The sequence below is a fragment of the Chrysoperla carnea genome, chromosome 3 (assembly GCF_905475395.1).
Source record: "Chrysoperla carnea chromosome 3, inChrCarn1.1, whole genome shotgun sequence".
Taxonomy (NCBI): Eukaryota; Metazoa; Arthropoda; class Insecta; order Neuroptera; family Chrysopidae; genus Chrysoperla; species Chrysoperla carnea.
Window position 1 is genome coordinate 52,661,348 of NC_058339.1, and position 27,639 is coordinate 52,688,986.

Consider the following 27,639-nt stretch of genomic DNA (forward strand, 5'->3'; position numbering starts at 1 on the left):
TTAATCATCTAATTGACTTAAACTAGCAACTCCTCTCTGTATCCAATGTTTTTCGGAATGTTCTGTTGGTAATTCAGCAAACATAATAAAATTGGATGAATGTCCAGTTGTAGCTAATACACCCCTACGTGCACTTGTTTTATAAACAGGACATGAATATGTATCATGTTTTGTATATTCCGTTTTTAAAACAGGTTCTAATAATAATACAGGAATTGTATCGTATAGAATCTTTGGATAGGATTCGCTTAATACTTTTGTTTCTCTATCCCAACGTGCACCTTCCAAAAATAATCCCTGAAAATAAACAAATAATACATATTGACTGTCCATCCATAACTCAAAAAAAATCATTGTTTTGTGTGAAAATAACCCACAAGTCAGATTTACAATTAAAATTTTTCGGCCGTCACGTGAATATAGTCAACTAGGCAATTTGTATGACGTAAATGTAATAAAATGCTCTAAAAATATCGTAAAAGAATCAAAAATCAAAGTTTGTTTATGTTTTCTTTTTAGAAAGCGCCGTAAGGTAATGTTTTTATTGCATAAACAAAATCTGATTATGCACATCGATTACCGATTCATTTTTCTATAGTTAACATTATTATGAGTTCTTCCATAAAGAAGTGTGTAAAAATTCACAATTTTAAAATGGAATAATTCAAATTTTTGCCCCGCAAGAGGTCCCAACATTGTGTTTATTGTGATCAAGGGACTTTGAACTGTCATTTACCGCAAAAGGAAATGAACATTCACCGCATTTGCTCAAACAGCTAGACTACCTTAATGCAAAAGATGGTCTTAATTAAGATTTAATACATGCCTTAATATAAACTGAAAATTCCTTTTGCTCCAATTGCTGCTTGTAAATATTGAAATATCAATATAAAAATCAAGTAAACGATCAATATATAATGTTTGTCAATATGTTATTATATGTGACAATCTTATTTGGTTATACTCTACTTGAGAGTAGTGTATAACCCATTGACTTTCGAGTTATACATAGACTAAGCATCGCCTATCTTTCCGTACAGAGATAAGCGTGCCAACATCTGAGGTAATTGCTTAGGTCAGCTAGGGATATTTATAAAAAAAAAAAAAAAATACATTTATCAAAAGAATATAGGGACATTTATAAAAAAAAAAACATACATTGAATGTTAAATTTTCATATCACAAAATGTTTTACATAAAATATTGTGATTTCACTGAACTTTTTCGCTTTTTGACTTAAAAAAATACTTATCACGTATCACTTTACATTTTTTTTACGAATCTACAATGGATTTTACTTAAGCAATTACCTCAGATATTGGCACGCTTAAAATCGTTTGACACTCAGTCTATGTAACTCTGATGTCAATGGTATAACCAAATATATTTTGTATTTCATCTAATTAAAAAATCAGTATTTTAGATATTGACAATCCATCAATATTCTTACCATAGAGATAATACAGATAGAGAACGCTAGCCTGTAAGTAGATGCGATATGTGTAGCGAGAAAGAAGGCTGCCAGTGAGTTCCCTTGTGTCCTTAATACACCCCTGTGTACAGTAAGTTCCCTTGTGTCATTGTCATAATCATATGTACATATATCTTCATTAAACAGGATAGTCAGTATATTACGTATAAAAGTATGTGGAACTCACTGGCAGTCTTCTCTCCCGCTACGCATATCGCATCCACCGGCTAGCAGCCCCCTGACGTTCTCTATCTGTATTATCTCTATGATTCTTACATACAAGATAAATAATAATGCCAAAAGACCTTTCCATTTCAATTAAAATGCATTATTATTTCTGGCAGAAAGTAATAAGTTAAACAAAGATACAAGATATTTGTTATTGATTTTATCACATTAGTTTTATAACAAACTGTCCGAAACAAAAGGTAATCACTTTTTAAAATAAAAAGGTCTATAGACAAATATTGATAATATTTATTGACCATGTGATAATTGCTTTACATTATAAAAAATTAAAACTTTATTTTTACCTCTGGTTCAAGTGATTCGCCATCCTTTGTATAAATGAGCTGCATGTAATAATTTGAAAGATATGAATGACATTAACAAAAAAAAAAAATTACAATCGCATTGATAACCTCTTCCTTTTTTTAAGTAGGTTAACGAGTCGATTCGAATGAAAAATCAGGACACGTTCACACGAATAAATAAAAAGCCGTAGGTACTTACCCTGTTATATACCGTAGACGCTGTAATAGAAGTTAATACTTCCGGTTTGTCGTGAATGCACTGTACGAGAACATTTTAATGGTAAGATAAAAATTTATGTTTATATTAGAAATATGGTTAATAATATTTTTATTTTGGTATTACCCGAGTGTAAACACCACTTTCTGGCTGTGATGGCATTTCCACCTCATGGTCTGTAACATAAAATTTGAAATCAAACATATCTATGGGAATTTGAACTTTTCTAGCATAGCTTTGCAATACACCAGTCAAAAATGATTGAGTAAAATAGAATCCAGATATCCAAAAAACATTCGGTGGACCATTATCAATCCAATCTTGTAAAAAACTTAACCTATAATGATACAAAGCATTTAAAACATAGATATCTAAATTGTTGGACAAAGCAATCTAACCTGCTTAAAAAATCGGCTACATATGAACCAAGTGGCTTAAGAGATGGGTACGATTTTGAAGACCAACTGACTGGAACACGACCCACAGTTAAAGCAGCAAATGCTTCATCCAGAGCTGATGACATGACTACTAATCCTTTAATAGCTTTTACCAAATCTTGTAAAGATGTTTTTATTACACGAATTAATTTATTAAATCTGATTAATTCCTGCAATTATTAATTAACTCTATAATTTTTTTTAATGGGTACAATTCTTTCTTCTCGCGAATATATGGCGGAAATAGAGCCAAAGTGTATGGAATTTTTGTCTTTGAATATCAATATTATATGTTCTAAAATTTTAGTAATACGAGTGAAGTTGAATCAAGGTTCCGAATTTAAAGACAACTTTTTTTTGCGATAAATAACTTAGAGATTCATTTTGGGGGGAATTGTTATTTATAAATTCGAATACGAATTAACAGACTTCCCATAAATCTAAGAAAAATTTTGAAAATATATTCAGAGGTATTAAACAATGAAGAAGTCCTACATATCTTAAATTCATAGCCTGTTAAGTTTGTGAGTTCTTTTTGCTATACACGCACTTTTGCTCTAACTGTGTCTCCACGAACAGATTTGAGTTGTATCAAAATATATAAAATTAAATTGACCTGTTTTAAAACTGTATTCATTGAATTTTCATATAAAATTGGATATATTTTAGCAACCTCTGCAATTTTATACTCAGAAGGAATTTTCGATATAATATCGTTGCATAAATTTATAATGATTGTATCTGAATCTGCTCCCCCACCACCTCCAGAACCAATCTGCGTTTGTGTTACCAATGTCACATGTAACAACTTAAAAAAAAGGATCGTTTTATTATTTTATTCAAGCAATTTTTTTAAAACTGTCTGACACTATTTTAAGGCACGTTTTTAGCATAGATAAAAGCGCCTTTTAGTTAAATATATTTGATAACGCAGCCTTAAAATATTATCAACACCATGTTTAATCGTAATTTACTAGAGCTGTTTCTTGATTATCCTTTGTAATGTCAGCATTTTCATGTAAACCAAATACTTCAGGATTTGATTCAATTGGCAATTGCTTTATATACTCAATACAACCTTCTCGAGTGGTATCGTATGGAACATAATATATTCCACTTGATGATAATTGAAACCTGATGAAGATATGTAGCGGTTAAAAGAATGAAATATATATTCTAAGAAAAATGCATACTTCGAATTTAAGATTATTTCAGGAGTGTAAAAATTACTTAAAAGAGAATTTAAAAGTCTTCTGTCCTTATCGTCAGTAACGCGACCACCATAATTGCATTCCCCTGTTAGATATGTAAGGGCATCAAATTGAACTTCATCATAATCGTTCATGAACATCTGTAAAAAAATGTAAATATTGAAAGTATAAAACTGCTCAGAATATTTATACTTCGGAGCTCAATAGTGTCTTTGCAAAGTTTCAGTCAAATTGCCAAAGTTTTAGTCAACTCTTTGAGACTGAACAAATCGACTACTAGTCATTGATTATAATAAATGATATGGTTAATCGCTATAAACGTTGGGACAAATATAACATACACACTTGTAAACTAACTAGTTATTGAGTACCAAGCTTACCAATAGCTGTTGTTGACAAATTTTTAAATCAGATTCGTTAAATTCATAAGGTGTATTCCAACCTAATGGTCCAAATGCTCGACGCTCTTGTACTACAGCATGAAGAAAACATAGTCCAAAAAGCATTGTTTGCCATTCACGCCATTTACTACAACTATTAAACCATTCAGTGTCAGAAATGGGATCTGATTGATAAGATCGTAAAAGATTTTGCTTAAGCCCTTTAGGTGCTTCGTTAGTCATCTTGACCCCTATAAAAGCCAAATAAAAAAAATTAAAAGTATATTTGAAATTTTTATACATAAATTTATTCCAATATGAAAATTTGAATTTTACTCGAAAAAACAGAGCCAGCGATAAACGAGCTTGAATCATTTTCAGATACCTTTATAAACATTGCTCATTTATTTTAGTTTTAGCAAATAGTGAGAAGATTCGGAAAAAATAGAAATAGTTTAATCTAAGTGAGAGTAATATCCAAATTCCAAAATTGTCTCAGTATATACGGTAATCTCAAACCATTTTGTAAAATAGAAACAGGGAAATCAGAGCTTGGATAACTTGTTAACCACAATCGAAACTTTTTATGTGTGGCTTCTGGTACAATTACTTCATCACAAATTCGATCCAATTCTCGCATCCAACTTGGAGCTAAATGACAATTTTGTAAAACGACCCATTCCCCGGATGCAATAGCCGCATTGATCAAACCAGCTGCTATGGGACCCTTAAAATGGAAGTTTATAATAAGAAACAAAAATGAAATGTCTGGGATATTAAACATATCATAATGCACAAACCTGTCCTTGGCCAAGGGAAATAGTATGTATATGTGATTTTGGAATACCAACATCGTTAGCAAATTTCAAGAGACCTGCCATAGGATCTGATCCGGGTGATAAAATAAACAATAATGGTGAACACTGGTTACTGTCATTATAACAGGCTTGTAGATCAAACAAAGGTGGTTCCGTATACATTGGTCCCATTATATTTGCGACATATAACTGCAAGGCAGATTATGAATATTGATCGATGAGAGATAATTTATGAAATAGTCGGTTTACAAGAAATTCAGTTTTTCTTGCATGCCGATGTCAAATATTTTCACGAAATTTTTATCGAATCGAATTATAATTTCAAGAAAGTTAAAAAATTCGTAGTTTATAGTGATTAGTAGTGCATTATATCGTTAATAGAAATTATTAAAATCTCAAAAATGTTAATATTCAACTTAGAATCGTTGTCATCAGATACTGAAATGGACAATGATTGTATTTTCTATCACTTTGTTTATATCTTATCCATCTAAGTTCTTTTTCTGCAGGCCACTCTCAACAACTTTGAAAAGAATATCTAATTAAGGGAAATATAACTACTTCCTCAAAAAAATTTAACAGCTATTTTTAAGACATATTCGATAAAAATTTCAGTGTCATTTTTTTTGTTTTTAAATCTTACTCTAACTGCTGGTACTACTTTATCAGGTCGAATACATCTTAAAGCAATTAATTTTGCTAATCCAGATAATTTATCAAAAGGAGGTGGCATATCTATCTGATGAGGATTAGAAACATCATAAAATTCTTTCCATTTTTTATGATCCTTTTCAATGGAAGTTTGTAGTTTCTCCAACCTGTTAAAAAAATTTAATAGTAATATTATTTGTTAATTCTTTTTTACAACCTAGTGATGTCGTCATACTCATTTAGTTTGCTTGCTCGAACGCATTCTGCCCAAGCTTTATCTGTCAACCATTGTGCTGCCGGATTTGGAAATGGGTTTTCTAAAGCCACACCTCCTGTTAATAAGAATACCCACTGGTCTTCGTCGATTTGTTTCTGAAATATAATTATCTTTTATATATTAAGTAGTTTGAACAGTTATCAAGCTGAGAAACAATGAGTTGAATTCTACAAATGAGTACTACTGCACATGAAATCGGGTTTTGGCAAAGCAATAGTTAAGTTTCGACGATTTGAATCAACCCTGTAATTATATCCTTTACTAAATCATCTTCATTTTACATCTACTGCGGTTTTTGGGCAATACATACTATAACAAACACTATCCATAAGTCCCTCATGCAAGTCAAACTCGTACGTAAGCCATACCCGCTTGCAAATGCTGTCTTTTTGAGGCGAAGATTACTACTTTTTTGGTCACTTGGGCGAATGTTTTGCATTTTTAGCTATAGCTATATTTTGATCATTTTTGGTCGTATAATGCCAATGTTAAAATAATGAAACAAACCTCCGATCTTAAGATTCCAACTGTTAATACAAACGAAAAAGCCAATTTGTGCTTTTCGAATAATGACCGGCATACATTTCTATAGATACTCTGCGTAAAATAATCATTTAAATTAGATATACGTTTTGTAATATCTGTCGATTTGTCACTGCATGCAATAGCTTGAATGAATAAATTTATAAACCATACTAATGAATATTGATACATTGGATCAACATTTGCTAAATCGGTTATACAAAAGAATAATACAGATGAATGTACTGAAATTGGTTTATATTCATTTCGAGCAACATCTATTTCTTTTTCCGTACTAACAGCTATTACTTGTTTAGCTTGAATATCTTCTGATACTATTTTACTTGATGATAATATTTTTATAGCAGTTTCGTCTTCTAAAATATTGCCCTCCGAGGACGATAACACCATTAAAATTTGATCTTCTATTTCTTTTAGAGATTTTTTATTATTTGCACTTGTTACAATCAATTCATTTTTTTTCTCTTCTAAATCAGGCCTTTCTTTTGCAACAACAATTCCTAGTAGTTGATCTAGTAATCCCTGTGGTGTAATCATGAAATTTAGCAATGTTACCTGTAACAATCAATTGGGCTGTTGTATAACAAATAATAATAATTATAATTTTTATATCCTATATATGAAATATATCAGAGCATATTAAGTTTAGTCCTAAGTTTGTAACGCTTAGGAATAACGATGCTACAAATAAAATTTTGGTATAAGTGTTCAGCACGATAACTCCAAAAGAAAATGATATATCGAACTGAAATTTTTAAAGAGTACTCAGGGCGTAAAATTTGAGTATGAGTTTGTAAGTGAGCAACATAGGTCAAGTGGGTCTTGGGTCCGTAGGAACCAATATATAAATATGATTGTGGTATGTAATTCGTCGTGTTATACTTGATTATTTCAGTAACGTAAGCTTCACTATTTCAATAATGTTAATTTTCCTTCGATGCATTTGCATAATAGGTGTGAATAAACGGGTAAAAGAAGTAAAGTCTGAATTATTTGAAGATCAGATCCAAGGAACGACAAAAATTTGTAAAGGTGCATTCTTGTTTATGAAATATCTTGCTGTAAAAATACCTTGACTGCAATTTCTGGCAAATAATGGGGATTTCTCAATGAAGTAGTTATATAAAATCGAAAATCCTTTGAATACTCCAAAACATTTTCGCCAAGTCGAAGGTAATCAATTCCATGCTCTCTGTAAACATTTTTTACTAAAATAGGTTCCAAAACGGCATCAATTGTTTCAGCAATATTTTCTAGTAAAATTGGTTTGCCATATTGAATTGCACCTTCCATAGTTCTCATGTAATTCGAATCGGTTAATTTTATTATACGAAGACCATTTGCTTTCTCAGTATTTTTTATCCATTTATTGGCTTGGCCTAAAGAATTTTAATTAGGCAATATTTAACAGATTATTCAAATATTGTAAAGCTCATTCTTTTTACCTTGTGGATCAATCATTAGAGGCCATCGCCTGGCATTAAAAACTATGATTCCATTGGAAACAGAAAAGGCGTCAACGGGTAATCCGTATATATTCCACTGTCTAATGATCACTGGTTCTCCTAGTGTTTCAATGATGGAAAATTTCTTAGAGCATGGAATTTCTAAAAGAAAATTTTTATCAGCGATTAAGATCAGTTATTGTTTAAGCTCAGTATTGTTTGAACTTTAGTAAATTATCAGTTGCAACGTTTCACTGGTCTTATTCCAACTTCCTTGGGTTGTTTTTGCTAACAGCAACACTAGACAATATAATACAATCAATCTCTCCTATTTTTAATTCCCGAACTAAAAACAGGGGTGTTATAAGTTTAATCGCTATGTGTTGTGTCTGTCTGTCTGTCTGTGGCATCGTAACTCCTAAACGGATGAACCGATTTTGATTTTTTTGGTTTTATTTAATGGAGAATGTTCTTAGATTTGTTTCAAATGCGAGTTTAGGGTTCCGTACTCGAAAAATTTGTCGGGGGTTTTTTGAATTTTATAAATTTTACTTGTATTACCTAACTCTAAACACAATTCATTCCACTTTACAGTTAACTCATTTCTATAATCAACAGTAAATGGTCCCAAATATGCAACAGTTCCAGCTGATAGTAATATATCGCCAACAACATTTTCCAATGTATGTAATAACTCATCAGCAGTTTCGCTCCATCTTTTCTTTTCCCCGCCAAGCCCCCCGATTAATTGTTCGGCTCGTACTAATTTATCTGAGCATAATTGTATATTATCTTCAAGATCTTTCTTATTTTTATTCTCCGCTGCCAATTGATCATTAAGCGTTTGTAACTGATCTAAAACTTCTTTTAATTGAGCTCGTTTTGCGTTTAATACATCTAATTGAACCTGCAATTCCTTTTCAGCCGATTCTAATTTTGCTTTTTTCGGGACCACAATTTTATTAACACGGTCGTATATCTCCATAGCTCGTACCCATTGACATAAACCTGTAGCAGCTGTAGATATGTTCTTGATAAGTTCTGGATCAAAATCTCGATCAGAAATGTACCTAAAATTTAAATGATATATGTCTAAAAATTTTGAATCTGAAAGATGCTCATTTTATAAAACCTTTCTCTAATCCTTTTCATGGTTGCTGGAGGGATATTGTCTTTATCATAACCTATAATAATTGCTAAGAACTTCAAATCTCCAAGCATTTTTATAGAAACACCCCAATAATCGTCAATCATTTTACCACTTCCGCTTGGATCAGGTTTCCTTTCTGGCTTTAATCCTTGCATTACACATACTGCTTCTAAGACCAATTTCACTGCCGCGGGGGGACTTTTCATAGATTTTAATAATGTAATATCTTTAGCTGTTAAGGTGTCTAAAGCTGCTTTGGCTGCATTTAATGCGGGAAGCGCCTCAGCCAAGTCTGACTCACAATCATCCTTTATAGCTTGCGCTGCAGCGGCAGCTTCATTTGCAACTGCTTCATCTGCTCCTACAATCTGTAAGCACACAATATAATATAATAATAGTATCCAAGACTTTTGTTGTAATGTTGATTTGTAATTCGAAAAGTGAAAATACGTCTAACATGAAAAGAGTTCCTTCAGACGTCTACCACACTGTTTGATTAGTTTTTTTGACACCTTAGCATTAACAGAAGTTTATTTAGAACTAACTGTTTAGCTACCCGCTTGGCTAGATAATTATAAGATGTTTTTGGTTTAAAATATTGCCATTCTTGGGGTACAGAGAATTTTACTAATAATATTGTTACCTCGCGATACACAATTTTATTTCCTGCACCAACATCAACAATCCCCGCAAAAAATGTCCATAAACTATGAGTTCGATCATTATGAAAGCCAATAGCTGTTACGAATCAACAATAAATAACAAAGAAACGACTTTTATTTAAAACTTTATCGTGCTCTTCTAAAGATACATCTTTTCATCGGAACACGGCAGAACTGTAGTTGTGTATATATCTAGACTTATGTTGTATTTATATACCTCTTTTTGCTTTTCAACAACCGCTGTATCTTTTTCAATTTTAACCATCAATTTTTCAGTAGTTTCAGAAGCAGCAATTAACTTAGGCTGCAAGTCAGTTAATTCTTTGGACATGATTGATATTTGACTTGCAGCAAAATCTAATTTTTCAAGACCCACAACATATCTCATTCTCTGTGTTGTTAACTGATCAACTCTCTTTGAATGTAAACTTTGGAAAGTGCCTAATAATTCTAAATATGAAGTTGGCGTCACATAAGTTTTTCTTTTCTGTTCTTCGAAAAACTTTTTACTAGCTTCCTCTACACTAATATGAAACATTTGGCAAATATTTACACACGCTTTGCGAATGTCGTCAGTTAAGTTGATTTGATTCATAAAAGATTGTGCAACCAGTTCTAAAGCATCTGGGGGCCATGCGGTAAACCTTAAAACATACAAAAAAAAAAAATTGGTTTTAGTAACAGAAATGTTTTGAAATGATTTTTTTTATAAATGTGGTACAGAGCTGAGTTTTAAAATTTTTTGTTTGAAAAAAGATTTCTGGGCTTGGATCGAACCCTAATAAATAATAATGCCAGAATATTAATGTGAATTCAGACATCGAATTATGGTATTCCAAGAGTTCATGAAAACATTCAAATTAAAGCCAACAGCCTTGTATTGGCAATCAAATTGTAATTGAAAGCATTTTAAAGTGCAATTTATTTGGACAATGTAGTCTGATTTGCACGTTTAAGTCTAAAAATTAGGGATTTGCAAAAACGACATACATATGTCTAACAAAATAAAATTTTGTCAGTTTATTTGATACATTGTTTGCACAAAAATATTTAACATAGAGTTAAGTTACCAATCAATTGTACAACAATTAATTAAAGATGGAAACATTCGTAGTCTATTTCGAAAATCATCACCAATGGGACTAGCTGCGAAGCAAATATGAAGTGAGCCTTTTACTCTTTCGATAAAGTAATTATATAATGCTAATGGTGTTGCATCAACTTTTTTTCCCTAAAAATAATTAATCTTATAAAGATGATAATAAATTTTCTCGAACATACGTTTGTTTACCAATTTGTTAGCAATAGCCTGAATTTTTTCAAGTAAAGTAACTTTTTCATCGGATGGGAACAAATTTGGAACATCACCAGTATTTAAAATCATACTAAGATCTTCAACAAATGATTCTTTAGCAATTTGATCATCTGAAAATAGAAAAGTAACTGGCGTCCCTTCACATCCAGCTTTCATTAAAACTTTTTTAATGTCTTCACGCCATTCATTTACTCCATAAATTCGATATATTTCAATCTAACCAATAAATATATTTTGATTTAATAATTAAAATAAAAATGAAAAATTTGAACAAGATAAAATTTAAGATAATAACCGTAAATATAACATATTCAGCCATCATAGTAGCTAATTTAACAGCAGAGTGTCGACCAGACCCCCCGATTCCAACCAAAAGGGCATGTCCATTATCTTGCAACAAAACTCGGGAAATTCTTGAAATATGCTCAATAGCAAATTGAAATAAAACTAAATTCATGGGTGTTTTTGATACAATATTGTACTCTTTTAAATAACCTTCCATTAAAGATGATAAACTTTCGTAATTAATCTGAAATATTTAATTTTTTTATATGTAAGTTAACCATAATAAAAGTTAAAATAATTCTAAGCTATTTAAAATAGTTTTAGGATTTTGTTTCTTAAATAGTATTGTACATTCATGGCATTATATCGTTAAGCGAAATCATTTGTTTCGCAGAAGAATATTTCACAGAAGAACCTGTATCCGTTTCACAGAAGAACTTAATTTTGCTTGGTATACAAAACAAGTGATTTCATTAGGGTGTAAAGTGAAGATTCTTTCCCAATTTGTTGAGTCAAAGGCTTTGAGAAAGGCTTTAAATAACATGTCAGTTACGAATATTATTTGCAAAACAAAGATCCAAAAATTTGTCATATTAGAATAATTCTGGCTAGTAATGTCAGACCTCATCGTATATTTTAACATCAGCGTCAGCAACTCCATAATTTCCAAACAATAACATTCGAATATGCTCTCCGGATAATGTTTCATCTTCTGGTATTATATTTTCTAACGCTTTATGCAGATGAATGCGAAAGTTTTGATATGTTGCTGCATAAACTATCTTAAATAGCAGATCTCTATAAAAGACAGAGAATTTAGTGCCAAAACTATATTTAAACTGCCTCGCTTTGTGAATGTGATAAAAGAGTCATAATAGCGATCATGCCAAAAATGAAGTGTCTCTTTTCTATCTTATATATGCAAATTGATATTTCTTCAAGTCAATTGAAACAAAGTATCAAAGACATGAGCGCTTAACATTGCATTAATATTGAAGATATAATTTCTGACCGTATTAAATGACTGAACTCTTAACTGTACATTTCATTTTTAGTAGATCGATAACTGTCATAAAAACCTGTCTTTTTGATCGACGAGACGATCGTTGAACACTCTATAGGTTTCATGTGTCCATAAACGAACTAATTTTTCTTGTTCTTTTAAGCGAGCTGCAGGGAGTAATAAACAACCTCCTATTACCCTGGAAAAATCTCGTAAAGAGAATGTGTAATGAGACTTTGCTGGAGTAGGTAAGAAATTTAAAGTCGCTTCTCTAAACACTTCCATTGTTGCCCCAACACAGCCCTAAAAAAAGTATCCATTAAATATAATTAAGTTATATGCTAAAATGATCCGATTTTTTCCTAATCTGATGAATAAAAAGTATTACTTTGGATAACAGGCATATACTCGATTCATAGCCTTTGGCAAAATGCCAATCCAATATTGAAGTAAATATTTTTGTTAAAGTGGCATCCTGGAATGAATCTGTGCAACAAATAAAGAGATGTCGTGTAAATCGAGATGTAACCATATTAGCTCCACCACCCGGTGGTCCCATTGCTGATACAAATAGCTAAAAAAATCAAAAAAATTTCAGAATCGAGGTTTAAAAGTGAAAGTAAAATAAACTAAGAGCTAGTAAACTTTTGGGTAGTTAAACTGACTTTTTAAAGTCATATTTGCAGCCGCATTCAAAGGATGGAGAATAGTAGTTGTTGCAGCTCTTTTGATTTTGATTACCCAAAATTTTACTGACTCTTTTGGTGAGAAAAATTGGAACGATTTAACTAACAATATCAATCAATTGCAATATAGTAGTATCCTTATCAAACCAGTAACCATGGTCTATCCATTGTCTTAGCAATTCGATTGGTGGTTGTGCTCCATATGTTTCTTTTTGAGGCATGCCTAAATCATCAACGAATAAAATACATAATTTTCCCATAGATGGACCATACACTCCTTTACGCCGTCGATCCAATTTAGACATTACTATATCTTGAGTCTGAAAGTGAGATATTGGTTTACAGAAACAGAATGAAAAAATATCTCTCAAATTATGTTACTATTTGTGCAGAAGTTCTTGCCGAAAAGTTCAAAACAGTAGCTAGCCATTTTTCTTTGGGTAAGTTTAATAAATAATTTAAAACAAGCGCTGATTTTCCTGTACCAGTTGGTCCACAAAATAATAACGGTACTTTTTGCTTAGTAAATCTTTCCAAGAAAAATTTTTGGCATGCTGATTCATTAGTCTGAATAAGTAATTCGGATACCTAAAGAAATCAAAATTACCAAAATTAAGTTGATTTTATTTTTAGCTTACTGTGAGCCAAATGCTGTATAAAAGACACTTGCCTTAGCTTTAGGATTTAAAACTTCTGGTGGAAATACGTCTAACCATGAAATCCACGTACCATTATTCTTTTTATCGTAGCACCAATCAAATACAAGATTTCTATCAGGAAATACTTGATTTTTCGCTAATTTAAACATCTTTGGCTTTGGATAGTTTTTATCATCACCATTTATCATTTTTCTAAAGAAATCATCAAATAAAATTCTACTTTCATTGTTTAATGTGCAACCAAAACCCCATACTACCGCAAATAGTAATATGCATTGAACGTATACTGTACTGACTTGTGTTTCTCCCTCCATCAGCATGGAAAAAATGCGTCCAAATGACTGTAATAAGATATGGAAACCTAAAATGTTTGGATTACACTGACAAAGATGTTTCTGAACAACCATTCCTATTTTCGAAAGATGTTAGATCATCGTCTTAGTGAAAGAAATACTTTTGTCATTTTGCATATGACGGAAATATCTAGTTCCTTGCTGAGAAAATCCAGATAATTAGGAATAGTTATTCTAATACCTACTATAAAGTGTACCTGAAATAAATGCATTTCAGATGAATCAATAAATCTCCTACAATGATTCCAAATAAATTCAATGACAGCTGGTACAAGCCAATTTAATAATTCAATAACTATTTCAATTTGTTCAGGTATTAATTTGTCTTTAATGACATTTATATACGAATCTCTAAATGGCTCCCATCCTAATTGTGATGGTTCCAAATATATCATTCCACAGCGTGATACAGTCGCAGGGGATGCTTGTTCCAAATCAGCTGGCTCAAATATTAAATTCATTGAATCAGACATCTATTGTGGGAAAAAAAATGGAATTTCATTTTAGAGTTGCTATTAAAAAACTAAAAAAAAATTATGATTCAAATATTTAACTCTTTTCTGAATTATAAGTTGGATTTCAAAATAATAATTTCCACAAAAATTAAATCATGTATGGAATTTTAATCTTTACCAAATGCTGATTTTAATTTGATTACTTGAATCATTTTTATGTTTTGCTGTAAATATACCTGAATAATTTCGCCGGACATTAAACATAATTTTTTGTTATCATCTAAAACAGTGTTCATATTTTCTATCCATACAGCATCTACTGGACCATCAAACAAAATCCATTTACGATCTAGTGTTGCAGCATTAGCATAATCTCTGAATGTATTTGCCAAAACACCATCGGTCCATTCATGTGAAACTGGATCAAAGGAACCATACAAGAAACCCATGCTAATTGCTTTTGGATTTATAATACGATATAAAGCACGATTCTCTTTCATTCTAGCTTTTTTATCTGCTCCTAATAAAGCGAGTGCTTCTGCCAATGACTATATTGAAAATTTTATGTATTAAAAATCGTACATTGTAGAGTTAGGAATAAAATAAATTTCATCAGGGACATAAATAATAAAATAGACCTCATACCTACTCAGAAACGGTGATGAAGATTCTAAAAGGCAAATAAATGTTTAAGCCGAAGGATAGAAGGTAAATGTTTAATCGAAAATGTGTAATCGACTTTCAGAAATAGAAAATCGTAAACTACTACTTATGTGAGTGCAACAAGGAGTAAAATGATTGAATAGAAGCTCTATAATAATGAAATAAAATTTTCTGAATGACTCATAAATCTGACTAGAGGGATGGGGATTCAAAAGAGACAAATAGCTTCAAGCTAAATGTTAAAAAAGTGAGTACGCAAAAATAGGCGGATCTCTCTCATTTCTCCCGGGAGTTTGCTACTTCTAGAGAGACCTTACAATAGACCAACAATTAAATCTAATCTATTACTTTCTCTGTTCTTATTTGTGCAAGATGTTCGTTATTACCTGATATGCACAGGTTTTACCACCTAAAGGCTCTCCAACGACCATTAAACCATGTCTTACTAAAATCATTTCGTATATTTGAATTATTTTCAAAACATACCAATCAGTAGCTTGCAAGTTTCGTTGTTTTAATACAGTATGTATGTGTACTAAAAGTTCATCTCTATCTGGTTGTGGACAAATTACGCCAGGGAATAAATCAGATATTATTCCTTCAAAAAGTGGAACATCCTGAGAAAAAGTTTATTATATTACACAGTATTTAACAACCTTTAATTTTATCATTAAATTACCTCCGCCAAAAACTTTGGTAAATTAACATCTATGATAGCACGAAGTAAAAGTTCAGACTCATCTTGTGTTGGAAATGCACGCTTTAAGGCACCAGCTGCTAATAGAACAGATTTTACTGCTCTCATTCCATAATCGTAATGATTTTGGGACGATAATTGTTCACTGCATAATTTATAAGTATGGACGATTTTTTGAGCTAAACTGAAAATATTATTTCCTAAATGAAAATTTATGAACATTATAATTGAAAAATATTCTTACATCTGAGCATTTGTAAATCCGCAAGAGTATAATGTAATTTCTCCTATTAATGCATAATCTGGAACCATCATAGCAACAGTTCGAAATAGTACTTTTAAATTATCTGGCAATTCTTGTCGACCAGCGTATCTGTGGAATATAAGCGAAGAATCGTTATGAGCAATGTACATACACTGCATTTTTTATTTCGTATCTTACCCTGGATTCATAGTTATGAAAACAGTGCACGTGGGATCCAACGAAATATCAGTTCCTTCAAATACAAACCGTTTTAATTTTTGAGCAATAGCTAATTGAATACTTAAAATTTGTTGAGCGACTACACTAAGTACTTCTAGTTCAATTCGATTAAATTCATCGAAGCATGCCCAAGATCCAGACTGAGCTAATCCCTGTTTAATAAAAAAAATTAGTTTTTCATGGTTACGTATTATTTGTATACCCTACAATATACCTTGAAAAATTTGCCAAGCGCTTTGTAATCCAAGCCATCTGAACAATTAAAAACCACACATTTCTTGGCGACCGCTTTTGCTAAATCTTTACAGGTTTCGGTTTTACCTGTACCTGCAGGCCCCTCAGGGGCACCACCCAAATTCAACTTTAATGCACCCATAAGAGTTCTAAAATTTGAAATTTTTCAAACAAATTCAAATTATTGAGATTAAGCCAGTTTACCTGAAACATCTATCTGTTAATGGTGTAGCAACTAGGCGAAAATAGTTTCCCAAATATTCCATTCCAAACATTATTTCTGTTGTTATCATTGCGACTCCTACATTGCCGTCTGCACCTTCCCCACCTCTCCAATAATAACGCATTTGTGCAATCCAATCAAAAGCCGTTACTTCTGATACATCTTTTTCAATCATGATTTTTACTATATCTCTAGCTACAAAATGTATCCAATTAGCAATTTGGTTTTGTTGATTGAAGGGCAGTTTACACTTTGGTAACTCATTTAATTAAAGACAGGAATTTTAGTGACTGTTGCTTAAGTTGCGCTCTCAACCGTAAGGCTTTTTTCAGATTAGAAAGCGGCTACTAGCCACTTGGCTCTTGAATCGCGCCTGTACACTTGCTAAAAAGATTAGATTTTTTCTTCAAAGATTACAGGAAAAGCTTCCCACATTACAGAAAAAGCGATATTTCCATGTTCTAAATACACCTACTCCCTTCCCCTTTCCAAATAAATTTAAGGAAGAGGAAGCTAATAATAGCTACTCAAATTTCTGCCTTTGATCAAATGCATTGCTAAAACATAAACTTGCCCTAATCCTTAAGTCTTTGTGTAAGCAAAACCAACCATGGACATCTATAACTATCATAGATTCAACTGTTATCGCTACATATGGTTTCAATTTTGTTGTAATCAATTTGACACACACAGCAATATTTTCTTCGCATTCTTCATAAAATGAGGGTAAATAATTATTTTCAATAGCAATTGTTGCATCTGATGTCCATTGAATCATATCAACACATAGAATTATTTGACCAGGCCATGCTGGAATCCATTCAGCTCTCTCGGTAGTACCGTAACCTTTTATACAGTCACAAATAATAACTCGCATTGATTTCAACATTGATGCTTCAACTTGACATAACCATTTTTCTACCATACCCTAGAATAGATTGATTCAAAACAAACTTGGTGTAATTAAAAATGAAAATTACAAAAAATACACCAAAAAAATAAAAAAACCTTGATCCCCAATATTAAGTGTCCCCAATATTAAGATCCCAGTACCTCCAATCAATTATAGCCTCGCTACCTTTAATTTCTCACAGAATTTATAGTTGAAAGGGAACTAAATTTATACAATTTCGATAAACTTCGGGCAATATTTACGTAAAATATGAAAAACAATGAACATGTATATTTGGAAAGACTTTCAAATTTTAAATTCTAAAATGTATGTTTTTGAGATTTATTTTCTTTAATTAAGAACGTTTTTCATTTAATTCCAAAGAAATCCATTTTTCTTAAAAGGTTTGAAAAAGTATTATTTTTGAAATAAAACCTATACCTTTGCTTCAGCTGGTACAATTTGTCCAACAAATGGAACTTGTTCACCATTTGCGGATATCATGCCAGTAACAATTTCATCCTCGGTGAAATTGAGTTTATAAATACCCTCGAAACATTTTTTAAGATGTGGTTGTACACGTAATGGATCTTTTGTTTCAGATAGAATTTCCAATAATTCATCATTTGATAAAAAGAAGAATCTTGGGAAAAATAATCGTTTCTTTTCTAAGTAATCATTCAATCCTTTTTGTACTTCTTCTAAGAATGCATTATTATCACGTAATGTTTGTAACATATTTGGCATTTCTGTTGCAATTAATACGTGAGGATCGTGGATTGTATGTGTCATAATTGTTCGCCATGCTTTATCCACTGTTTTAAAATTACGAGCTTCGCCAGGCATTTGACGCATTATATCTTCTGAACCAAATATGGGTTCTAAATACATCCATGTTGACTGGCACTAAAAGTTTCAGTAAAAATTTAAAAGATTGCATGGGTATACATAGAGTTTTAATCTTAAAAATATATTAAGAGTATTCTACAGCCGGAAATCGTTTAAAAATAAACTTTCAATAGAAAAAAATAGATTTCAAGATACCAAAGACTTGAAAAAGGAAGTCATCTGTAATGAAATAAAGCAATTTCCCACGTTTTCCTCGTTCCTACCAACCGAAGGTCTGCAAGGTGGTATCGTGAGATCATCATAAAAAACTTTTAACACAAGGTCCACCTTCAATCTTACTTGGCCACACTCCAAGTTGTCTAGTCACGATATCCACCTTCATTCTTTCAAGCATTTAATCTTGGTCTTGCAATGTTGGCCTTGGTCTCGCAAGACTTGCAACATCAAGATCATTATCAAGACTAAATTACTTGTAGGCCAAGACCAAAATTTAGGCCAAGACTACTAGACTAACTTATTCAATCACTATGAAATTAAAATTATAACAGCGTATATCTTGCAAATGGAAATTTATCCCTCATTTTTTCGAGTTCTCGATCCTTTAAAATTATAAATTTTTTCTATCTTCAGGTCTAACAACAGAACATAGAAATTTTTCAAATACTGAAGTTATTGAGTATTTGTAAACATAACTTACCAATAACCAAGCATCAATAATATCCTGCATTGATATAAGTTTTTCTTCCCAAGCGGTCATTTCTTCTTCAATAGCTTTTATATTTGGCGAACCTCTCATTGTTTGAGCTTTTAATATGTTGTCGTCCAATAATTGTTGAATATCATCAACTGATTGTAAAATATACGTTCCAGTATCCCTTAAAAATAAATAACAATTATTTTAAACCAAAATTTAGCTAGTTATAAAACGTAAAAAATTACCGGTATGGTGCAATATTAAATTCCACATTTTCCCATTCGTTTTTCATCTTATGTAAATTATGTTCAAGAGCAAATTCTTTAGTAGCAGATGCAGTAATTTCTTCTAAGGCAGGTATATGCCTCACAAGACCATATTCTACCATTTGAGCTAACGTTTGATCAGGTTTGGGTTCAAGTTTGACACCAACCACTTCAGACATTAATTCCCAATGACGTTCCCGCAAACCTTTATTACAAACAATAGCAAATATTGGTACAAATTGCCGAAATTTTTCTACACGACCACGCATCACATCGGCTATTCGACGCGCACCAGGACAATCTGTTATTGTTTTCGTTAGTTTGTATAGTGTACGCCACATAGTTTCAACTTCATCAGCTACAGCCATAGCATCGAATGAAATGTATGGTTGATAGTACCTAAATTCAATAGAATGGGATTATTTATTTTTAGTATAAGAACCAGAAATTTTTTTTACTAGGGTATAAGCCGTGCTTTTTGTCATACTAGGCTAGAATAGGTGAAATAGGGTAATGATGAGATGCATTGTTTTACAAGTTCTGAGAAACATTTGGGCAAAAGTTCGAACATGGTGAATTTTAACATGTTTTCTGAAGTATATTGTTTAAATATATCGTTCAAAGTTATCAATAAAAAGTTTTCGTTCTCCCAAAAATATCTCATACCATACCTATATATTGGAATTATTAAGCTTAATTTTAGCTAATTTTATAAAGCTTAAGAGTTTGTTTGGATAAACGCGCTAATCTCAGGAACTGATTGAAAAATTCGTTTAGTGTTGCATAACTCATTTATCGGGGAAGCCTATAGGCTATGTACACCATCACGTGCTAGCTAAGTTACTGGCCCATTTCGCTGGAAGATTTCGAAAACTACTAAATGGATTTTAATGACAGCTTTAGAATCTGATTATAAAGTGATTCATAAAGAGAGCAGTTAACCGCCCGCTTCGCTGGACTGTATTTAGAGTGTTATGCATGGGGGTATTAGTGAGTTCGCCGAATCGCCCGCTCGAACGAATCGGGCGGGCTAGGCTAGTAGAAAAAAAGTTCAAAAAGAAAGCTCGATCGGTTAGGATAGGTTTCTACATGTTTTTAATGTATCCTTTATTTTAAAAGGTCCCCGCACTAGTCTTATGGAAATTAAATTTCGATAAAATTTGCTCAAATTGCGAGATTGGAACAACGATCAAAATGCTTAATTACATGTTCAATTAGTTTATATAATTTTGCTAAACTAAAATATTTACCAAGTTTCATATTTAGTAGTAAAATCAATGGTCGTGTGCCATAGTTTATCAAATGGTTCAATTCCAGTTATTAAAGAATTAAGTATCAAAAATGGTGAAACATCTAAGTCCAATAAAGTTTCCTCTTCGTTAATAGCATCGCCTTCTATCTTATCTTCCTTTAAGAAATAAAAGTCAATTAGTGAATAAAAATTGAACAAACAATTAAATAAACTTTGATTCGATCCGAGCTTACTCGAATACGTTCCATAAGTTCGTCTAATTCTTCAACAGCAGGAACCATTTCATCTATACCCAAAACAGGTGGATCTTTCTTTTTAAATAATTCTAATGATATTTGGTCCTCTTTTATTCGGGCCTCATATGCTGTTCGCCTATGTCTTAATACACCCTCTACTATTTCCCGTCTTTCTGTCAATCGAGTATTTGCTAAATCTATAACTTCTTCTAAATCACTTGGCCATACAAAAGTTCGTGAATTCAATCGGATGTCGTCAGCTAATTAAAATAAGTAATAATTTTTTTAATATACAAATCATTATGAATTGCAAGCCAAAGGACGTTTATTTTTCTTGTAAATGAACAAGTCGAGAAAATACATTATGATCTAATTTTTTTTCTCTTGTACAAATCTATGAAATAAACTTGCGTCCGATTTTTTTCGAATTATTTATGAAGAATAGGAAGATATATTTTCCATGAATAAGATGATTACTCATACTAGCTACTGAGATGAATGTGAACAAAATTGTACCTTCTAATAATGCGTATTTCATTAGAAATAAAACCAGTTCAGCAGTAACTGAATTAATCTTTGCCTTAAGATCAAATAGCGTAGCATCACGACTTTCTTGAAGAAAATTCATTAATGTTACAAGTTCTGCCGTGGTATTTGGTACCTTATTCACAGTTTCTGATATAATATCAAAAGTTTTACAAATTCTAGAACAATTAACAAATAATAATTATTATTAATAATTTTTAAATTATTTAGCGATTCACATGCTTACAATAACAGATCTGTTGAAAAGTGTACAGCGATATTCTTAAGTAATTGTTAATTTTATAAACCTTCGCCTTTTGGATTGAATATCGTGAAAGTATTTTCATTCACGAACTCAATCGGAACGAATTAAATTCAAAATAAATTCCCTGATTGCGTTCATGGAGACCTTATGGAAAAGATTATAATATGGTAGTAAAACTTACTCTCTATTATTTTCACGATTTTCTTTGATAAAATAATTAATAATATCCATTTTCAAATCGTGTATCATGTCATATAACGTTTTGTTGATGGTTTGACAATTAAGCATAATAAAATTCAAAGGAATTTCTTTCGGCAAATCGTGTAGTTCATCGAGTTTTGCATTATAAGCATCTACAAGTTTCGCAAAATCCTGTTAAGAAAAATAAAAATAAACTTTTATGTTCATTGCCAGTACAAAAGGTAAAAATAATATACAAGAATGAAGATAGGTATATAGTAAACTTTTAAAGATTTATCCCATTTCCTATATTATTTGAAGTTTCAATTTTTCCATAATTCTTCTTAAGATCGATTTAAGGACAAAAATTAATACAGTTATAGGGCAAAACTATTAAACTCTTCATTATTGCGCTACACAAAGCTATTAAAGACACTGTTCAGAAGGGAACAATATTCTATAAGTCATCACAAATACGCGCATATGCTGATGGCGTTGGTATCTTCGCTTGCACCGAAAACAAGTTAATTGGAACTCCGATAAACGAAGACAAGACTGTATCCATGAAGATAGCCTCACAAGGCCGGAGGACAATGGAAGATCTAGTCATAGATGATGAAGTTTATAAAGCGGTAACGCAATTCAAATATCTTGGAGGACAGGTGAAGAACGAGGAGAGAATGAGTGCCGCCGTCAGAGAAAATTTGCAAATTGGAAATAGGGCAACTTTGCAAATCTAATTCTCCTGAAGAACAAACTAATCTCACACAAGACCAAACTGACTATTTACTATACCCTGATTCCTGAAGAAGACCAGGAGAAAATAAGAAGATTTAAACTAAAAATCATAAGAAGGATATCCATATATCATAGAAGGATATATGGTGCAATCCGAGTAAACGAGGAAGAATGGCGCATATCAACAGAAAAATCCAGAATATCCTGAAGGAAGAAAATATTGTGAAGTTCATTAAATCACAGACGCTCAGATGGTTCGGACATGTGCAAACAATGGAGAAAGAAAGGATGCCCAAGAAAATATTGCATGCCGAAGCCCACTCCCGGGCTGTAGTTGCCTATTGGTAGGTAGTGATTGGGCAAAACTATGTGCAAATACCAAAAGAAGCAAACTTTTAAAAATGTTTTGAAATGTTTGACTATTTTTACTTCCCTATCAATTATACCTTTATTTTAAACTACATAGCTTAAAATAAAATTTATTGAATCAGATTATTATATTAAAAGTTAATACGTTCGCTGATAGCGAACGAATTCATAGAGCCAGTCAAAATATTTTTATATAAGAAATCTAGGCTTAGGATATGTCTACAAAACCTACTTTGAGATAAGGAAATGGTTGCTGCTTAAAAAATTCTTCCAACTCCTTTTTCGCTGTTCCATTTAAAATATAAAAATATTTTTGAAAATGTTCCAAATATTTATAAGGACCTGGTCGATTTGAATCCAAAACATCACAAGCTTCATTTATATGGTCGATTATTTCTTTTTCATCAGGTTTTACGCTGTGTATAGATAAATTATATTCACTGAACTCTATAAAAAATTATAATAAGAAAACATGATTTGAAATTAAGATAAGTTTGGACCAGTGGTGTTGGCTAATAGTGCGTAATAATCCTTAGAATATTTCTCTCAAAAAGTCACGTGCCTAATAGTAACTAATCGGTAAGTGATTATAAAATCGACTTTCAGGCAGTAATCATACTTTTGGAGAGTTTTTTTACTGCCCGAATTAAATGAATTTCTTGAAGTTTATTCGAGTAGACACTCATTATTAAGATTAATTTGATCATCAGGAACTTAGTAACTAGCTGTGGTTTCCGCGTGAAACAGGTGTAAAACAACCATACAATTTTATATCAGCCAAGAAAATATACACATACAACTGTATTGATAATCGATTATGATCACTTTTTGAATATATTCGAAACTCACGATTCTCACTTTCGTTTTACCTGGAAACATTACTTTGTCTACACGTGGTAGATCATGATTTACTTCTATTATATCATGAAACACTTCTTGTAATATTCTCTTAATTTCATCTAAACTTGGATCAAATTTTAGTTCAGTCGTCCCTTCTGTAGGAATAATACTTATTTCTAACATTGGTAAATTTGAAAATGCTAAAAAATCAAATTCTTCAAAAGCATTTCCTCCCTAAAAAACGTTTTTTTTTTGTAAAAAAAATTTGCTTATATAAAAAATATTTCGATCAAGCGATTATTTTTACTTGAAATTTTAATAAATAATCTTTTAAATGCAGAACACTTTGAAGTACTAATTCACGTAATTGTTTCGACATTAACGAGGCAATACTTTCAAAAAATCGTTGAATAAGACCAGTGTCTTCATGTTGAGTCAATGGTACGAACTTTTCCCAAGTGTTTTTCATATTTGCAAGAATATTGGCTACAGCTGGTATCCACTCAAATTCAAGTTTACGTCTTTTTTCAGCACAACATTGTTTTATTTTCTCCATAAATTTTCTTGGATTTACTGGGAAAAGGGTTTTGTCTTGATTGATTTCATTAATGTCAATAATTAACATGTCGTTATATCTAAAAGAAAAAAAAGTAAACGAGAAAAAGAGAAGAAAACATTTTCTAACTTTCACTTTCTTGTGGTAAGGCAATTTAGATTTGCATGTGTGCAATTTCTTATAGAAAATGGAGCAAAAATTTTGTAATTAGTATTTTTTTAGGGAAAATCGAAAATTATTTGTTAAAATAAGTGAAGGTTTTTGAAAGTTGATGTATTCGAAATTTCACGTACATCTAAGCAGCAATTCACCCATAGACAGTAAATTAAAACCCCTTAGGAGAATTAAAAAATCGGACAAATTTTTGGCCTCTGATTGGGATAAAAATCATTTTCTAGAATATTTTTGACTCAAAAAATAAAAAAGGTTGTCCAAGGACTCCTTTGACAACCGGACTATAGTAGTTTCTGAGATAATGACTAAAGTCGTATTCGAGATGTGAAATTCCAGAGCAATTTCTTCAGTTGAACCTATATGTTTTCATTGGTAAAATCAACCAAATTTTCTTATCTGTGAATTATTTAGGATAACATAGATTCAAAAACTCATTTGACGATTAGATTCAGCCTTTTAAACGATATCTCAAAAATTACTCAACTTTTCAAAAATTTACTCTATATGCAAAAATTTCATTATTTCGAAATAGGCAAAATATTTTTAAATGCATACATTGGTTCCATTTGACCATATGTAGTTTCTAACATGTTGTCGCATAAAATAAGGCACATCCCTTTACATTTATTTATATATTAAAAGAAATTTTACTCACAAATCATGCCATAACTTTCGAATCATAATTTGTGTAGCATGACATAAAAATAAATTATGTAACATTAAATTTTTTGATACTGTAGCAGTTGCATGCCAAGGAATTGGAGCTCGAATTGTAATTGGTCCCCATTCAGGAGGTATTGTAATGATACCAAGACGTTTACGTTCAGTCATATCTTCAATAATATATCGAAATAAAACTTTTTTCAATGCGCTGTTATAATTTTCATACACTTCTTCCACGAATTTCTCATAGAAAAATTTAAATTCCCAATGGCTTCTTAATTTTATTGGTACCAAATTATTTATCATTTCAAACCATTTTTCATTGAATGGTTCTATATAATCGGTATCAATAGACTAAAATTAAACAGAATAATTTTTTTTTTGTTACATTATTAACCAAAAGAAAGGTTGTGGGTTTTAAAGACTATAACTTATGCTCCCAAATTCCTGAGAGTGGTATAAGAGGCGTTACACATAATTCCACCTGACCGATATAAGTAAATAATCATGGACGTACCCTGTTGGAAAAAATATTTGAAGAAAGAATAAGTCTTAATAAGTCTTAGAAAACTCTGCAAAAGTCTTAGAAACTCTGAAAAATTCTTAAGAACTCTGAATAACTCTGAATTTCTTAACGTTTTTGGACTACTCTGAATAACTCTGAATTAGACTAGCCCAAAAACGTTGAGAAATTCAGAGTTATTCAGAGTTCCTAAGATTTTTCGAAGTTCCTAAAAATTTTTCTAAGACTTAATAAGATTTATTATTTCTTCAAATACTTTTCCACCAGGGTACCAGGATTTTTTCCCAAGCCAAAATACTTAAATGTATTTACCGATATAAAATAATTAATTTTTTCGATATCTTCTGGTCTAATGAATCTTTGTTGATCCTTTTCAGTTTCTTCTAAAAGTTTTCTTCGTTGCTCATCAGGGTGAACAGGTAAAGGATCTTGTCGCAATGCTATAAGTCTGTGTACATTAAACATATTGATTATTTTTTCATCAGCTAATAAAATGATGGAAATATTACACTAACTTTTGTCTCTCCATTTCTAATTTTAATTCTTTATCTAATTTTCTTTTTTTAGATCGTTCAATTCGTTTTGCTTTTTCTTCAGCTAATTTTGCCATTCTTTCATTGTACTTTCCTGTAAGCAAATCTCGTAAGTCTATGGAACCACCTAAATTTGCCTGTAATGAAAAAATACTTTCGGTTTTTCATTATCCTCAGAGATTCCGTAGCGATTAGATACGGCAATACATTGTTTGGAAAAGATTTTTTTTGTTACAAAGCTTAAAATAATTTTTTTCACAACTTTTGTCCCAGCATTTTCCCTAAAAGTATTTTGCTTTCGAAAAAATGTTTAAAATATTAACTTTTTTATGAAGAACAACTTTTTAAAATACAGTGTTGTTTTATCTTCTGTCGTTTAAAGTCTGAGTTGATTATTAAAGAAATCCGAAGATCCGAATCAAATCCGATGTCGATTCAATTCGGATTAAAACGCAACTACAGGCGAATTCATTAGTATGAGGTATTAAGTTGCAAATCTACTCAACACTTTTTGTCTAATTAAAGTTAATGTTTTATTTCTTCTGAAAGATAAAATCACCTTTTTCTCGGCATCAATTTTCGCCAGGCGCTCATTTTCTATTTTCGTATAGTATATACTTCGTGGTGGAGGATACTGAAGTTCACCATCGGGTCCTATTGGCGAAGGATATTTCTTTTTCTTAATTTTTTGAGCTGATGGTGATATTTTCATGCTATGAGCACATGGTGTATATGAATTTCCTAAAACATTCGATTATCAAAATAAATCCTAAAAAATTCGATTCGAATTGAAATAACTATACCAGGCGAAGGTGTCGGATATTCTAAAGTATTTTTAAAAGGAACTGCTTTTGTCCATGTTTTCTTTGAAGCAAACAATTGTTGATATTGTGCATTTTTATAAGCTCTTCCAACTGCAAACGATGGTTGAGGTTCAGTCTCGCAGCCAGCGTACGGCAACCACGGTAGTTGTGGTAATTTTTTTCGTTTACACGTTGGAGAATCGGGTAACGGAAGTACCTCTGGTTCCGATATATCTTTATTAGCCATTGTTTAAAAAATTACCAAAAAAATAAAGTGTATGTTTAAAAAAAAAAACTTTTCTAAAATATTCTATTTTAAATCATATTTTAATAACAGTGACTTTCACAAAGTTTATCAAATAAATATTGATCAAATAAGATATAAATATTATTGTTATATAAACAACAGGTTGTTAACGTACTTCTGTT

The 27,639-nt window shown here is 31.4% G+C and overlaps 1 protein-coding gene across 1 annotated transcript; it reads right to left on the reverse strand.

Annotated features, from left to right (window-relative positions):
* Positions 1-27,457, reverse strand: LOC123296103 (dynein axonemal heavy chain 3). The gene is given in 51 exon segments (XM_044877564.1): positions 1-297; positions 2,348-2,558; positions 2,620-2,878; positions 3,256-3,466; positions 3,633-3,792; positions 3,852-4,009; positions 4,250-4,500; positions 4,769-4,976; positions 5,050-5,256; positions 5,711-5,885; positions 5,954-6,090; positions 6,503-7,093; positions 7,610-7,917; positions 7,984-8,145; positions 8,545-9,053; positions 9,116-9,501; positions 10,013-10,439; positions 10,866-11,026; positions 11,087-11,326; positions 11,406-11,639; positions 12,019-12,193; positions 12,475-12,701; positions 12,787-12,972; positions 13,192-13,404; positions 13,466-13,672; positions 13,755-14,084; positions 14,294-14,569; positions 14,788-15,099; positions 15,601-15,831; positions 15,894-16,095; positions 16,156-16,284; positions 16,354-16,547; positions 16,610-16,778; positions 16,834-17,047; positions 17,462-17,780; positions 18,186-18,650; positions 19,291-19,468; positions 19,533-19,952; positions 20,804-20,961; positions 21,039-21,301; positions 21,558-21,745; positions 22,013-22,203; positions 23,351-23,565; positions 23,988-24,192; positions 24,266-24,593; positions 25,344-25,521; positions 25,824-25,869; positions 26,187-26,322; positions 26,390-26,544; positions 26,967-27,148; positions 27,211-27,457. Coding segments are annotated over 51 exon segments (12,231 nt in total).
* Between the last annotated feature and the right edge of the window lie 182 nt (positions 27,458-27,639).